Source organism: Hyla sarda, chromosome 2 (genome assembly GCF_029499605.1).
Source record: "Hyla sarda isolate aHylSar1 chromosome 2, aHylSar1.hap1, whole genome shotgun sequence".
NCBI lineage: Eukaryota > Metazoa > Chordata > Amphibia > Anura > Hylidae > Hyla > Hyla sarda.
This window is the reverse complement of record NC_079190.1, coordinates 493,163,130-493,179,489: the sequence shown is the minus strand read 5'-3', so window position 1 is coordinate 493,179,489 and position 16,360 is coordinate 493,163,130. Positions and strand designations below refer to the sequence as shown.

General features: G+C 42.2%; 2 protein-coding genes across 5 annotated transcripts in view; one reads left to right on the top strand and one right to left on the bottom strand.

The window, feature by feature from the left end:
* GET1 (guided entry of tail-anchored proteins factor 1) overlaps positions 1 to 6,921 on the bottom strand; it is a 107,045-nt gene extending 100,124 nt beyond the window's left edge. Inside the window, exons 1-2 of one of the 3 annotated variants that reach the window (XM_056559683.1) lie at positions 6,788 to 6,921; positions 436 to 601 (exon numbers count right to left, since the gene is read on the bottom strand). In XM_056559683.1, the coding sequence (XP_056415658.1) occupies positions 436 to 559 (124 nt within the window). In that variant the 5' untranslated portion in view covers positions 560 to 601; positions 6,788 to 6,921. Of the gene's footprint in view, positions 1 to 435; positions 602 to 5,258; positions 5,418 to 5,916; positions 6,007 to 6,787 lie in introns of those variants that run through there. The other 2 variants (XM_056559685.1, XM_056559682.1) reach the window with 2 other exon arrangements.
* Positions 6,110 to 15,089, top strand: HMGN1 (high mobility group nucleosome binding domain 1). Of its 2 annotated transcripts, none has more exons than XM_056559686.1 (5): positions 6,110 to 6,347; positions 8,496 to 8,561; positions 9,809 to 9,865; positions 11,027 to 11,158; positions 13,917 to 15,089. In XM_056559686.1, the coding sequence occupies exons 1-5, from the start codon at positions 6,333 to 6,335 to the stop codon at positions 13,959 to 13,961; spliced, it is 315 nt and encodes a 104-aa protein (XP_056415661.1). In that variant the 5' UTR covers positions 6,110 to 6,332; the 3' UTR covers positions 13,962 to 15,089. The 2 variants fall into 2 exon arrangements, with proteins under 2 accessions (XP_056415661.1, XP_056415662.1); XM_056559687.1 differs by having other exon boundaries at positions 6,158 to 6,347; positions 11,030 to 11,158.
* The last annotated feature ends 1,271 nt before the right edge of the window (positions 15,090 to 16,360 follow it).

Sequence of the window (16,360 nt, the reverse complement as noted above, 5' to 3'; positions counted from 1 at the left end):
TCTCATCTACTCTCGTTCTTCGGCCGGCAGCGACGCCCCCTCCGCTTGATTGATGGGCCGCGTCATCACTCTGCTCCGTCTGTTCAGTGAGCGGAACGATGACGCGGCCCATCAATCAAGCGGAGGGGGCGTCGCTGCCGGCCGAAGAACGGGAGTAGGTGAGAAGAGCTCTCCCCGCCCAGGGGACTACTTACGGCGGCGGCGGTGACTAGTTTATAACTTTATATCTTCACCATCCCTGGAGGCAGGAGCGTCCCCCGGGGATGGTGAGGACAACAATTTTACCCTATATAACGCTTTACCAACCATTATATAGGGTAAAATCTGATGATTGGTTCCCTTTAAGTACCGTAACTAAAAAAAAAACAGAATGTCAGTGGCTGTGAGGACAGGGTTGGGGACCGCTGCATTAGAGTACACTACTGAAGGTATTACCGTGGGTTTTCAGTTTGTCTGTCATCTTGTTGATTTGGCGCTCCAGTCTGGCGTATCTCGCAAATTCATCCATCATACTGATACTGGAGAGTTCTTGTCTCATACTAAAGATTTCGGACCTCATCTGTTGCTCCTGCTCCGCATCCTTTTGTAGCAGTCTGGACAACTAAAAGGAAAAAAATATATATATATTTTTTTATTTTTTATTTTGACCTCTCTTAATTTTTGATGTAGCAGAGTTGGGTTTGCCATTTAGAACTCATCCTGGTATTATGACAATTTGTCACAAGTCAACAGATAAACCTATTCCATTGTCTCATAGGGCAGTGGTCTCCAACCTGTGGACCTCCAGATGTTTCAAAACTACAACTCCCAGTTTTTTTTCTTGGAATTGCAATCAAACAAGTAAAACTTTATTCATAATGGAGTGAAAAGTTCAAAATGTATACAGATAAAACTTTGTACACGCGCTTTGATACAGTTTAGTCAGGTTTTGAGGAATCCGTTTTTTTTAAATCAAAAACCTGATAAAAAACTGTATTGCAAAAACGTGGTGTGAACCTAAGCTGTATCAAAACGTGTGTACAAATTTTAATCCGTATACGGTTTAAAACCGTATATGGTTTGAAAAATTATGTCCGGTTTCCTCTGGTTTTTTTTAAGAAAAAAATTTTTTTTACGTTTTTAACTTTTCACTCCATTATGAATAAAGTTTCGCTTGCTTGATTAAAATTCAAAAAAAAAAAAAACTGTGTAAAGTCAAAAACCGTTTGGTGAAAACCAGATGGAACCGTACGCACAGACGGTTCTGTACGATTCCCATTGACTCCCATGTTTTTAAAAAAATTTACACGTTTCAATTGTTTTTCACCCGGACAAAAAACTGTGAAACTGTGGAAGGCTACGGTTTTGGGTACGGGAAAAAAAAATGACAAAACCTTACAAGACGCAAAATGGATGCACCTGGATGCATCTTTTGGCATACGGTTTTTAAATGGAGAGTCAATGTATACGGTTTTCAAGACGGTTCCGTAGTTTTCAAATTGAAAACATACACGGGAACTGTATTGCAAAAATGTGGTGTGAACTCGGCCTAATCCATGGTGGTCCAAACACTGGGAACCCCACTGGTCCTAAAAAGTGGGGACAAAGCTGTACCTAAAATGAATGGGGGGCACTGATCAATTCATTCTCTATTGGGCCGCTGTACTTCCTGAGATGAGGATATCCCTTAGGGTCTATTCACACGTACAGTATTCTGCGCAGATTTGATGCGCGGGATTTGAAGCTGTGTTCAGTCATTCTGTTTACATTGAAATCTGCAGCAGAAAATCCTGCGCAGAATTACAGTACGTGTGAATAGACCATTAAAGGGGTACTCCACTCGAAAAAAAAAAAATTTTTAAATCAACTGTTGCCAGAAAGTTAAACAGATTTGTAAATTACTTCTATTAAAAAATCTTAACCCTTCCAGTACTTATCAGCTGCTGTAATGATCGACAGGAAGTTCTTTTCTTTTTGAATTTCCTTTCTGCCTGACCACAGTGCTCTCTGCTGACACCTCTGTCCATGTCAGGAACTGTCCAGAGTAGGAGAGGTTTTCTATGGGGATTTGCTCCTGCTCTGGACTAGGGATTGACTGATTGTTTGGCCGATATTATTGGCCGGTATTCACCACTTTGGACGTTATCGGTATCGGCAATCACCTTGCCGATAATCCGATAATGCCCCGCCCCCACCAGAGACTTCCGCCGCCGCTGCCCCATTGCCTCCCCCATTCCCGGTTTTATAATTATCTATTCCCAGGGCCCTGGGTCTGCGCTACTTCTGGCTCCTGCGGCGTCCTGTGTTACGCTGTGCACTATGCAATGACGAGACGTCCTAAGCGCAACGTCACCGTCAGTGCACACAGTGACAGCTCAGGAGGACGCCACCGGAGCCAGAAGTAGCGCAGACCCAGGGCCCCGGGAACAGGTAATTATAAAACCGGGAATGGGGGAGGCAATGATCTGCAGCGGTGTCACGGGGGGGTAATAGCCAATAACTTATACCGGAATATCGGTATAAGTGATCGGCTATCGGCCCTAACCTCCACAGAGTATGGGTATCGGCCTTAAAAAATCGATATCGATCGATTCCTACTCTGGAAAGTTCCTAAAATGGCCAGAGGTGTCAGCAGAGAGCACTGTGGTCAGGCAGAAAGGCAAAAATTGAAAAAGGAATCATAACAGCAGCTGATAAGTACTGGAAGGATTAAGATTTTTTAACAGAAGTAATTTACAAATCTGTTTAACTTTCTGCCACCAGTTAAAAAAAGAAATGTTTTCCAGTGGAGTATCCCTTTAAGATGCCGCTTTGTGTTAGATGCTGAAAATTGCTCTTCTGGTTGTGGGGGTCCCCGTGGACAGATCCCCGACGATCACACATCCATGTCCTATTATAAAGATAAAAATAATTTTGGTCAGGAAATTGTTGCCTTCTGTCATTTTATCCATCAAGCGGAATTTCCATGCGGAAACGAAGGAGGGGGCTATTTAATCTACTTTTCTGAATTCCGCTTGAAAACTATATCGGGCAGAAATTTATTTTTACCATTGACTTCTATTGGATTCTGCTCGCGGATTCCTCTTGAAGAATGAACATGTTCTTTCTTCGAGCGGAAAGGAATTCAGCGCCGGAAATACTCGAGTAAATTCCTCTTGAATTACTCACCCTTAGGGTACGTTCACATGTGCGGATTTTTTAGCGGGTTTTCCGCTGTGTATTTGAAAGTTTGCGGGCTCTTCTCGGCTGTCCGCAGCAGAATTTTGGCTGCGGAAAATACGCCACAGTCCCTACTGACTTCAATGGGGCTTGCGGTAGATTTTCCGCAGTGTACATTCCGCCGCGGAAAATCGGCTGCGCACAGCCGAGAAGAGCCCGCAAACTTTCAAATACGCAGCGGAAAACCCGCTAAAAATATCCTCGCCTGTGAACGTACCCTAAGGCTAGGTTCTGACTACGGAATCTTTGGCCAGAAAACTTCCGCCCGGACATTCCGAGTGCGGCCAGCGCCGACTGAATCAGTCGGCGCTGGGACCGCGCGTACGCTGCAGTCTCCAATAGACTGCGATGTGTTCCGTGAGTATTTCCGCCTGAAGAACGAGCAACGCCATTCTTCAGGCGGAAATTTCCAAGTGGATTTTCCGCTTCACAAATTCCGAAGCGTGAATTTGTGAACGGAAAACCCATTCACTACACTATACATTTTAGCAAGCGGAATTTCTGCCTGAAAATTTCAAAGCGGAAATGCAGGCAGCAATTCTGTAGCGTGAACCTAGCCTAAAACACCTTATTCCAGTGGTCTTCAACCTGCAGACCTCCAGATGTTTCAAAACTAGAATGAGCAACGCCATTCTTCAGGCGGAAATTTCCAAGCGGATTTTTCGCATCACAAATTCCACAGTGTGAATTTGTGAACGGAAAACCCATTCACTATACAGTACATTTTAGCAAGCGGAATTTCTGCCTGAAAATTTCAAAGCGGAATTGCAGGCAGCAATTCCGTAGCGTGATCCTAGCCTTAAAAAAAAACCTTATTCCAGTGTTCTTCAACCTGCGGACCTCCAGATGTTGCAAAACTACAACTCCCAGCAGGCCCGTACAACCAACGGCTGTCCGGGCATGCTGGGAATTGTAGTTTTGCGACATCTGGGAGTCCGCAGGTTGCCTTATTCACCTGTATTCATTTTGGAACGTCCCAATTTAAGGGTCTACACTGCAGTCTCCAATAGACTGCAATGTGTTCCGCCAGTATTTCCATTCTTCAGGCGGAAATTTCCAAGCGGATTTTCCGCTTCACAAATTCCAAAGTGTGAATTTGTGAACGGAAAAACCCATTCACCACACTATACATTTTAACAAGCGCAGGCAGCAATTTCGCAGCGTGATCCTAGCCAAAAAAAAAAACCTTATTCCAGTGGTCTTCAACCTGCGGACCGCAAGATGTTGCAAAACTACAACTCCCAGCATGCTGGGAGTTGTAGTTTTGCAACATCTGGCGGTCCGCAGGTTGCCTTATTCACCTGCATTCATTTTGAAACGTCCCAATTTAAAAACATTCTTATCCCATCCGCACAAAAAAAAAAATAATACATCTCCGGTGAATCAATCAACAATTTCCACTCTGCTACATCTGCATAAAAGACATAAAAAAAAAATTAAAAAAAACTGATCAGAAATTAAAACATTTTTTCCGAAAAAGGTCACAGTGTCACATTGTAACGAAAAGACAGATCCCATCCATGCATCCTACATCTATAAACTCCAAAATATGGCTGACACAATGGTGGCACTGATGTGTTCTCTTGTGTAATCCACTTGGAAAAAAGGGGGGGGGGGGAAGCACCCTCCATATTTGTTTTGTAGCAGATTACTGTATCGAAAAGATGTTGATCCTCCTTGCCTGGTAACAAGGACACTTGTTACTAGGGGGCAAGACAAGCAGCTAAATCTATAAAGGAGGCGATCAGAAAAGGTTACATAAGGTGAAAGGGGATGTCATGGAGGATCAGGGAAGATGGCAGCTCCTTTTGCAGCATGATGCATGGCGTGGAGCAGATAGTTTGCCCAATATGGATGTTGATGTATCTAATACAAGGAGAGGAAGGGGGTGGGGGGAGAGTAAAATTTGTAAAATGAGTAAAACGTGTAAAAGCTGCGCTCTCTGTATCAGTTTTTTTATTTATTTATTTTATTTTTTATATTTATTCCACAAATCTACACAAATCTACTCCTCGCCCCCTTTCTTTACACCTCGGGCTTCACTCGTTGCTTTTACTTACAATCGAGGATAAGGAAGGAAGCTGAATTTTAAAGAGATTGCACAGCAGCACAGTGCTCAGCACTAACAACCAGGCGCAGCTCTCCGCCATGTTTCGCAGGGATCACATCAGAGAGACGCGCACACACACACACAATAGCCATCACCCAAGCCCCGCCCCCTCCTCCTCATCCGCCAGCAGCAGGAGGAGGAGGGAGGAGATCAGATTCCCCCCCCCCGCATAAAAAAAAACTACAACTCCCAAAAGCTAGAAAACACTGGGGTTAAATCCTCATCACTTTTAGCCGTTTATTTGATTTGATTTTCTTTTTTCATTTCGATTTCTTCGCTTTCGTTCGAAGAAAAACGACCGTTAGGAGAGGAAACGGTTTTAGAACGTTGGAGAGAGAGAGAAAAGAGTTTTAGAACGTTGGGGCTGGCGGTGACGTTCCATCCGCTCCGCGCGGCCGGCCAATCAGCGCGCGGCGTTCTATTTACCACCAGTGATTCAAACAAACGTGAAAAAAAATAAAAATAAATATATATATATATATCTTAAGAACCTAAAGCCGATTTACTATACCCCTCCCCCCCCTACCCCAACAAATCCAGAGGGGAGGGGAGGGGGGTGGTGGAGGGAGGGAGGGGGCAATTACTAGATGACTGACAGCGCAACCTACCCAGACAGGTGCCCGTGTTATGGTTTAAAAGGCGCTCTTTAGGCGACGGTAGCCAATCACCAGGGGGGAAGTGGGCGGGGAGTTAAAAGATAAGCCCCACCCCTTTGGCCCCCCTGAAGCAGGTTGAATAGATAAAGAGGCGGAGGGATCCTATCCGGTTTGAACTAGTTCTCTTGGCTGTGGCATATTAACCGCTTGCAGACGCTGTGCATCCAGCTAGTTCTTTGTGAGGACTCCATCTGCAGGAGGAGGGAAGGGATTTCAGCGCTCTCTCCATTAACAACAAGCGGCTCTGCTTTTTTTATTTTTTTTTAAATTTTTTTTTTTGGGAAAACGCAAGGGATAAATCATTTTTAGTAGAATAGTTTTTTTTATTTTTGCAAAGAAAGCACAACCTATAAAAACAACCACTCGCCATGCCTAAGAGAAAGGTAAGAATCCGCTGCTGCATCCTCAAGGACGGGATGGACTGTCCGTCTGTCTCCGCTGCAGGGGAAAAAAAAACGGTGGGAAACGTAATTTTTTGGCGGCGGTTTACACGCTGCACCGGGACCGCCGCGCCTTCTTTAACTTGTGCGCTTGTTTTACCGCCAAAAAACAAAGTGCCCCCATTGTTCCGCCGGAGGAGCGCGCATTCCAATATGGCGCCTTTTTTTTTTTCTATTTTTTTCTCTCCTGTTTTGCATAGTTATTTTGTATCCGCCTTTTTTTTATTTACGGTTTTTATATTTTGAGCGTTATTGATTTTTTTTTTATATTTTTTTGTTTGCGGTGAGGAGACGGTCGGCTTAGTAATGGCGCAGGAGATGTGGGGGGGGGGAGGAGGGGGGTGCACAGGAGTAATGGCGCGCAGTGGAAGGAGAGAGATCACCTCCGTCTCCTTCCCTCGCCCGCCCCGCTGCCGGGTTCTCCTCCGCGCTCTCCTCAGCGGACTGGTCAGACCTAGAAGAGCGGGGCAGGTCCTGGCGTTCTAGAACGTTCACGACGCGCTTTAGCCAATGGGAGAGCAGCAGGCGACGGGCTCCGACCAATCGGGCGCACGGGGCTGCGTGACGTCACGGCCCATCAAGTTCCCCAGTGTGTGGTATATGTATGTCGCTTATGACCCTGACTGAGTGAAGGGAGGGGGGAGAAAAGCCACTGTCTCCATGGATCGGGCATGTTCCACTCGTGTACTCGTGGTGGGGGAGGGCGGCTAGCGCCATGGCTTTGGCTCATGTTTGTTTATAAGGCAGCTTACATTCTTCCAACGCGCACACCCCCCTCCACTCCTCCCATTTGTTCTTTACTATGGATTTCATGTCCTGTGCTCATGTGAAGCTTAGCGCCATCTGCTGGCTGACTGGTGTTTGGAGGACCAGGAGCATGTTGCAGCGTTAGTCAATGGCGGCTGTTGTGTCCTGTGTCTTCCCCTGTAGTGCATGTTTCTTGTGTTTTTTGCATTTTGGTATATATTTATAATTTTCCAAAATCTGTCAACGATTTTGGAAATTCCAGACTGAGATTCTTTGAACTTTGTGAATTTACACATGACGTTATTAGTATGTGTAAAACATTTTTTATATATATTTTTATATTTGGCTTTAGTTAAGTCATCGATTTATTTTTGTCTTTTTAGCTATACTTAGTTTAAAGCTGTCCAAAAATTGATTTAATCTTAAATTGGACTTAATCGTGCACGCTCAGTTTTGCTTTTACAGCTGCGTAAATGTAACTATGTTTAGATGGCCGCTGTGTATCTTTAGTTCTGTTTTGATGTAGTATAAGGTCACGTGGTTCCATACATAAGTGGTGGTGTTGCAGTGATGTCAAGAATCCTATCGCCTGGTGTCACTAGGGGGCGCTGTTGCTGGAATGTTTGGATTTTTTTTTTTTCCCTCCTATTTTTTTTCCATTGCAAATTAAGGTTGACATCAGTTCTTTCAGCATGTGCTTCTAGTATATCTTCAGAATAGGCGCACATGTGGCGGTAGTAATACATGTGCATAGGACTGATACCTCAGGCTGTGACCGAACAGTCCTAACGTTCCGACATGTTCCCAATTATCAACATGAATCCCAACCTTATGGGCAGGATCATAAGAAACACACAGTAACGGATGCAACTTTATCGCAAGAAGTTGTTCTCCTTAAGAGATGTCTTATATTTTAATAAAATCACTATTACTGATTCACATACGTCTAGTTTAAGGATCATGTTCTGTACTCTGCTTTTTTTGGTGTTACGTTGTAATACAGCAATGGTCTAGCTAGGATGCATCTTCATCTGAACTGAAGAGATAATAAATAAATATATAAATATATTTATATATATATATATATATATATATATATATAAGTGTGTATATATATATATATATATATATATATATATATATATATATATATATATTTTTTTTTTTTTTTGCACTTTTAGGTATTAGCCAGTCTGCAACACAGATGTGCTGCTCTTTAGCTTCTCTAGCTCAAATGTATTGGTCTGTAATTGTGCAGAGATCTGCAATTGTATAGAGTTGGTAGAACTTCTCGTCTGTCGTTTTTTATTTATATTTAATTTCTTTTTTTTTTTTTTTTTTTAGGTCAATGCCGCTGATGCTGGTGATGCCAAGGATGAGCCCAAGAGAAGGTCGGCACGGTTGTCAGCTGTAAGTATTAGTCTATGCAGAGAAGACAAAATCATCCTAAATGTGAAAAATGCAGTTTACGTTTTTTTTTGTCTCATGGTAATTCTGTACATAAGCAGGATGGGTGTTTTTTTTTTTTTTAAATAAATATAACTTACAACATTCTGTGGCACCACTACAACTCCCACCGTGCCCAGTGTGGGTGGTGTTACTTCCTGATATTCTCCATAGCTCTATTAGAAAAAGCTTTTTAACTAAAAATAACACAATAACACCACCCCTGTCCACAGGTTGTGTCTGGTATTGCAGCTCAGCTCCATTGAAGTAAATGGGAGTGAGCTGATGTACTGCACATAATCTGGAGGGGGTTTGCAAAAAGATATTCATGACAACCTCTTTAAAGGGATACTCCAGTGGAAGTTTTATATTTTAAATTGACTGGTGCCAGAAAGTTAGACTTGTAAATCTATAAAAAAAAAATAAAAAAAAAATTCTTCCAGTACTTATTAGCATCTGAATATTACATAAGTTTATTCTTTTAGGAACACAGAGCTCTCTGCTGACACCATGACCACAGTGCTCTCTGCTGACACCTCTGTCCATTTTAAGAACTGTCCAGAGTAGGAGAAAATGCCCATAGCAAACATATGCTGCTCTAGACAGTTCCTAAAATGGACAGAGATGTCAGCAGAGAGCACTGTGGTCATGATGTCAGCAGAGAGCTCTGTGTTGAAAAAAGTATTTCCTCTGTAGTATTCAGCAGCTAAGTACTAGAGGGATGAAGATTTTTTTTAATAGAAGTAATTTACAAATCTGTTTGACTTTATGGCACCAGTTGATAAAAAAAAAAAAAAAATTCACGGAAGTACCCCTTTAATGGTATGTAATGCTGGCCGACAGATAGAGGGGGGGGAGACAACACTTATGTAGTCTTATTCTAAGAGTCCGCTCATTGCCACGTGATATTTTAAGTTTATTGCTAGAGTAAACTAGCAAAATAAAGAGTGTTCTATGGCCACTGAAGGACAAAGTTTCCCAACAAGTGTTCCTCCAGCTGTTGCAAAACTACAACTCCCAGCATGCCTGGACAGCCTTTGTAGTTTTCCCAACAGCTGGAGGCACACATGTGGGGAAACACTGCTGTGTAGGTTACCTTGTGCCAGTAACCCAAGTCTATTTCCCTTCCAGCCCTAATTTTAAGATTTTTTTTTTTTTACAAATGTCCTTTAGACTCTTTATGTAATCATTATTCTGTCTTTCTTTTACAGAAACCAGCTCCACCAAAAGCCGAACCAAAGCCAAAAAAGGAAAAGGCACCAGTAAAGGTGAGCGTCAGTAGGATGACTGGCCAGGGCAGATGTAATGAACCCAAAAAACAAACAGCTGCTAGTTACTGTAACAGATGTCAGATACAATAAAGCAGGTGGTGCCAACAGGTGCCGGCCATGTTGGCACCACCCCCTTCCCATTTGTCCAGTTTTGCACTCCCATAATTGACTCTGATGTGGTCTGTAACCACGTGTATACTACCGGCCTAAAACAAACAGGCTGTCTAGTCTATGGTCATGTGACTCTAATACAAAGACATCTTAAATGTTCTTCTTGCAAAATACATTTTAAAAACTGTCACTATTTAGTTTATAGCAGGTGGTCTTCAACCTGCGGAACTCCAGATGTTGCAAAACTACAATTCCCAGCAAGCCCGGACAGCCGTTGGCTGTCCGGGCATGCTGGGAGTTGTAGTTTTACAACATCTGGAGGTCTGCAGGTTGAAGACCACTGGTTTATAGGATCAAAGACTGATGGCAAAATAAAGTTGGAAGGTTTTTGTTTGTTACATTTTTTTTTATGTATCAACTGGCTCCGGAAAGTTAAACAGATTAGTAAATTATTTCTATTTAAAAAATCTTAATCCTTCCAATAGTTATTAGTAGAGATGAGCAAACTTGCAGTGAATTAGATTCGTCACGAACTTCTCGGCTCGGCAGTTGATGACTTTTCCTGCATAAATTAGTTCAGCCTTCAGGTGCTCCCGTGGGCTGGAAAAGGTGGATACAGTCCTAGGAGACTCTTTCCTAGCAATGTATCCACCTTTTCCAGCCCACCGGAGCACCTGAAGGCTGAACGAATTTACGCAGGAAAAGTCATCAACTGCCGAGCCGAGAAGTTCGTGACTAATCGAATTTACTGTAAGTTCGCTCATCTCTAGTTATTAGCTTCTGAAGTTTTCTGTCTAACTGCTCAATGATGATGTCACGTCCCGGGAGCTGTGCATGATGGGAGAATATCCCCATAGGAACTGCACAGCTCCTGGGACGGGAGTCATCAGAAAACAGCAACCCAACTTCAGAAGCTAATAACTATTGGAAGGATTAAGATTTTTTTTTTAGATATATATTTAAAAAAAAAAATTTTTTGGCCTGGAATACCCCTTTAATACTTGTGGATGCAGAAAATCCTATAGTTACCTCTTTATTGTCTCCCAGGAGAAGTCTGAGGACAAAAAGGTTCCGGCAAAGGGAAAGAAGGGAGCTAAAGGCAAACAGACTGAAGAAACTAACAAAGAAGAAACTAAGGAAGATCTGCCATCCGAAAACGGCGAGACAAAAAGTGACGAGGTGAGCAAGCGGGTCTGGGGCTTACCACAATGGGGGGGAAATGGTCTTGTTGCCCATGGCAACCTCTTGGAGCTCCGATTTGCAATTTATCTGCAGTGGTGACAGTTGAAGCTCTGGTTGCTATGGGCAACAAGACAATGTTCTGATCAAGAATTGTATCAAACTGTCGATTAGTAAGATTCCCTGTTTTTGTGGGGGGAAAAGGGAACCTTTCGTTAGTTATCCCTGACATGGCACTAAAGCAATGGCCTCCAAACAGGTTACTGAACTACAGCTCCCAGCATGCCTAGTCAACAGCTGTTTGTGCATGCTGGTAGTTGTAGTCTTGCAACATCTGGGGGGGGGCACGGTTTTGAAACTACTGTACTAAAGGCAACTATTGGAGATGAGCGAACTTACAGTAAATTCAATTAGTCACAAACTTCTCGGCTCGGCAGTTGATGACTTTTCCTGCATAAATTAGTTCAGCTTTCCGGTGCTCTGGTGTGCTGGAAAAGGTGGATACAGTCCAAGGAAAGAGTCTCCTAGGACTGTATCCACCTTTTCCAGCCCACCGGAGCACCTGAAAGCTGAACCAATTTATGCAGGGTAAGTCATCAACTGCCGAGCCGAGAAGTTCGTGACGAATCAAATTTACTGTAAGTTCGCTCATCTCTAGCAACTATGGTAGAAATAAATTTAATCGAGTATATAGAATATCACACACTACCTGAGGACAGGGGTGGTGCTGTTTTTCTTTGAATCCTAATCCTGGAGAGCCTCCCTTCTATCCTGGAGAGCCTCCTTTATAAAAAGGTTATCCAGGACTATGAGAATAAAGCCGCCTTGTTTTCTTAAACAGCGCCACACCTGGCAGGTTGTATGGTGGTACAATTGGCTCCATTCACTTCAATGCAATACTACACACCACCTGAGATCAAGAGTGGTGCTGTTTCTAGAAAAAACTGCTATTTTTATTTTGGATAATCCTCTTAATCTTCCTCCTTTTGGTTTTCTTTAGTGCCATATCAAACATATAGGTTTCCCTTTTTCTGTCTGCTGTGACCTTTTTTTATTTCTAAGGGGATGTTCATATTGTGCAGTTGAAGAACTGTTCCTGCTAAAAAAATAATAAAAAAAACCTCAGGATTAGGAACACATAAGCTGCTTTCTTCTAAATAAGCACCACACCTGTTCTCGGGTGTCTGTTTGGTATTAAATCTCTTGTAATATCACACTCAACCTGAGGACAGGTGTGGCGCTCTAGTTGAAATGACAATAATTTGAAGGACTGTTTTCCTAATGCTGGATAACTCCTTTTATATTTTTAAAGGGGTACTCCACTGCTCAGTCTTTGGAACAAACTGTTCCAGAAGCTGGAGCCGATGTTGGGAGCTCGTGATGTCATAGCCCCTCCCATAGACTTGCATTGAGGGGGTGTGATGTGAAGTCATGAGGGGCGGGGCTATGACATCACTAGCTCCAGCGTCTGGAACAGTTTGTTCCAAACGCTGAGCAGCAGAGTACCCCTTTAAGCACAGTTAATCTGTACTATAAATCCACACTAAGGGTACAGTCCCACATGGCGTATTTTGCTGCATATTTTACTACCCATTGAGAGCCAATGGGCAGTAAAAAGGAAAATCCGCTACGTGAAACCATAGCCTTAAACTGCAGAACATGTGTAAAATATATAGATACATAATTTTATAGAATGTTGCATAATCAGATTATAGAGCAAACTTCAGTGTTGCTCACTACCCCGATCTAATCCACCACACGCCGGTCCCGCCCTCAGCCCAAGGTAATGCAAAAGAAAGGGATTGTCCAGCGCAAGGCTTGCGGATAAAAGCTTGTCCTTTATTGGAAAATTCACAGAGATCACTCGACAGAGGACAATGTCTGACACGTTTCACACATAAGTGCTTAATCGTAGACTGACCAGTCTACGATTAAGCACTTATGTGTGAAACGCGTTAGACATTGTCCTGCCGAGTGATATCTGTGAATTTTCCAATAAAGGACAAGCTTTTATCCGCAAGCCTTGCGCTGGACAATCCCTTTCTTCCAGATTAGAGCATTTAAAGATATAGAATATTTAAAAGATGTATAGAAAAAATAACTTATACAATTTTTTTTTATTAGATAGATTTTTCTAGTGTTTTTAGAAAAACACACTAAAGAAAAAATATACCTAAAATTTTATATCTTTTTCAATTAATTTTAGATAGATAGATATATATTTTACATAAAAAAAAATTCTAAAACACACTTTTTAGAAGAAATAAAGAATAAAAATATAAAACTAAAATTAATTAAAAAAAATGGATATATAGATATAAAATTTTTAATTTTTTTATACAGAGGTAACTTGTGGGGGCAGGATACACTTTGGGCCACTCCATATCCTGCTGCTACAAGATTTGACAGAAGTCCCATACACGTCTTTTAATATGTCTTTTAATAACATGTGCATCCTCCTGCTACTGCACTAATATTTACTCAAGTGTTTTCTTCAACCAGTGTTTCTTCAATTGAAAAACTACAACTCCCAGCATGCCGGGGCATGCTGGGAGTTGTAGTTTTTCAATTGAAGAAACCCTGGTTTGAAGAAAACACTTTGACTTGTAGCTTTGCAACAGCTGGGGGGCATCCTAGCTGGGTAACACTGCTTTCTAAGGTATTACCTGTATATAGTGCCACTTCACTCGTATTACTTCTCTATAACTTGTCCCTTATTCTAACTTTCTATTTCCCGTCTTTTTTTGTTCCCCCTCAGGCCCCAGCATCCGATGGAGGAGACAAGGATTCCAAATCTGAATAACCTACATTTGTTCAAGTCTTTTATCAGTGGTTCCTGTACCTCCCTTGTACAATTCAGAGGAATATTTTTATCAGCTATTTTGTAAATGCAAGTTTTTTAGTAGTTTAATTCTAGAAAACACATTTTTAAAACAGGAGGGAATCCCACCACGTCTTTTTTTTTTTTTGTTAATTTTTATTGTATTAATGGAATGTTAAGCCCATTGTATACAGTTGTCAATTGTCTAGGAGTTGTAAACCGAGTGTTGCGATAATCGAGCAAAGAAAAAACGGCGGGACCCGCTCCTGTCGAGAGGGTTAAAATGCGTAAAACTTTAAATTTTTCCCATTTTGTGACGTAACGCCTTCTGCTATCTTTACGTAGCAGATTCCCTGATAAGGGATGATGGCAAAGCTCAGTGTTCCTATACGGGCTGACACGGATGACATCACTATTTTTTTTATTTGTCTTAACATTTTAACTGTTCTCTGTACCCATATTTGTCTTGCGTATAATTTTTACAAACCTAATAAAAAAAGAATCCCCTGGTGTTGGATTTCCCTCTAAAAAAAATTGTGTACTTATCTGTGATGTTACCATATTTTTCCTATTTTTTGGGTAGTGGTATTTTTTTTTTTTTTTCATTTCAGTAACTGTAAAAGTGCTGTGAATCTTTTTTGAAACCTTCGAGTGTGTAGTGAGTGTGATGTGAAGTACTGGGAAGTCATGAAAAAAATACTACAATTTAAAAAAAAAAAAATGCGGTTAACTTGTCGACCACGTCACTCCCCAGGGCGGCTGCATTATCGTTGATTTTTTTTTATTTTTTTTGTTAGTATCTCTTTTTTGCCATCTCCCTTTGCAGAGAATGGGGGGTTTTAAGCTAACGTGTTGGAAGATACTGGTACGAGGGGTGCTCTGTTAAATTTTTTTACAAAGGAAAAATAAAAAAAAAAACAACTTGTATTTTGAACTTGGAGTTGAGAAAAGCCGCTAGTTTTTTGGATTCTGATTTTTTCATTTTTTTCATGTTTTTATTCCTAGATTTCCATTCTACTAGAGTTTAAGGTTAAAAAAAAAATGTACAGATTGTTCATAGTGTCTGTGTACTGATCACCAAACCAATAAAACCTGGTTGAAAAAATTATAGCTATTTGTTGGCCTGAATTATGACTTGTAGATTAGTATGTAGAAATATGGTGTTGTGTACCGTATTTTTCGCCCTATAGGACGCACCGGCATATAAGACGTACCTAATTTTAAAGGTGCAAAATCTAGGAAAAAAAGATTCTGCACCCAACAGTGATCTTCAACCTGCAGACCTCCAGATGTTGCAAAACTACAACTCCCAGCATGCCCAGACAGCCAACAGCTGTCTGGGCATGCTGAGAGTTGTAGTTTTTCAACATGTGGGGGTCCGCAGGTTGAAGACTTCTGGTATAGGAGGTAATGCTCCCTTGTCCCCGCCGCTCCGGACCCATCACCGCTGCCCTGGATGTCGTTTCATCGCTGTCGCCGCGGTGTCCCGGACGTCGTCTTCCCCGGGATCTGTGCTCTGTCGCCGTCATCACGCTGCTCCTATTGGATGACGGGATGGCGTGCGTGATGACGTCGAAGGAGAGCGTCGCAAAGCAGGGGATCCTGGCACAGAGCAGACACAAGGAGGCAGGTAAGGTCCCTCCCGGTGTCCTGTAAGCTGTTCGGGACGCCGCGATTTCACCTCGACTGTCCCGAACAGGCCGACTGAGCAGCCGGGTTACTGTCACTTTCTCTTCAGATGCGGCGGTCAGCTTTGATCGCCGTGTCTGAAGGGTTAATATAGGGCATCACCGCGATCGGTGATGTCCTGTATTAGCCGCGGGTCCCGGCTGTTGATGGCCGCAGGGACCAACCCGATAGGTGTGTATTCGCCGTATAAGACGCACCAACTTCCCCCCCCCCCCCCCCCAGTTTTGGGGAAGAAAGTGTCTTATACGGCGAAAAATACGGTAGTTAGCGATGCTAAATGCAAAGTAATGAGAATACGGGAGGGGGGGTTCTTGTATAGTTATCTATTTTTGTTTTGTAATTTTCTGTGCCAAGTTTCATATTTAAGATCTCTAAAGTTGCAGACTGTGGTTGTTTGGTTAGTTGTTTTACATTGGTTATGTATTTACTATGTGACTCTTCTAAAAGCCTCCAAATATCGGAAACTTATAGAACTTCCAACGCCACTTAGAAAACCACCTTTGCTACTTCCAGAAAGCCACGCAAGCCAAGCCATGCAACACCGTTATAATGATGGTGCACGACCTATAAAATTCCAACCAGAAAACATGCTAAACAAACCAGCAGAACAACCTGTAAAATGGAAATTCAAATTATTATTTTTACTAACAGACCAATTTGGTATTTATATTGCCCAAACTATTAATGTCCAA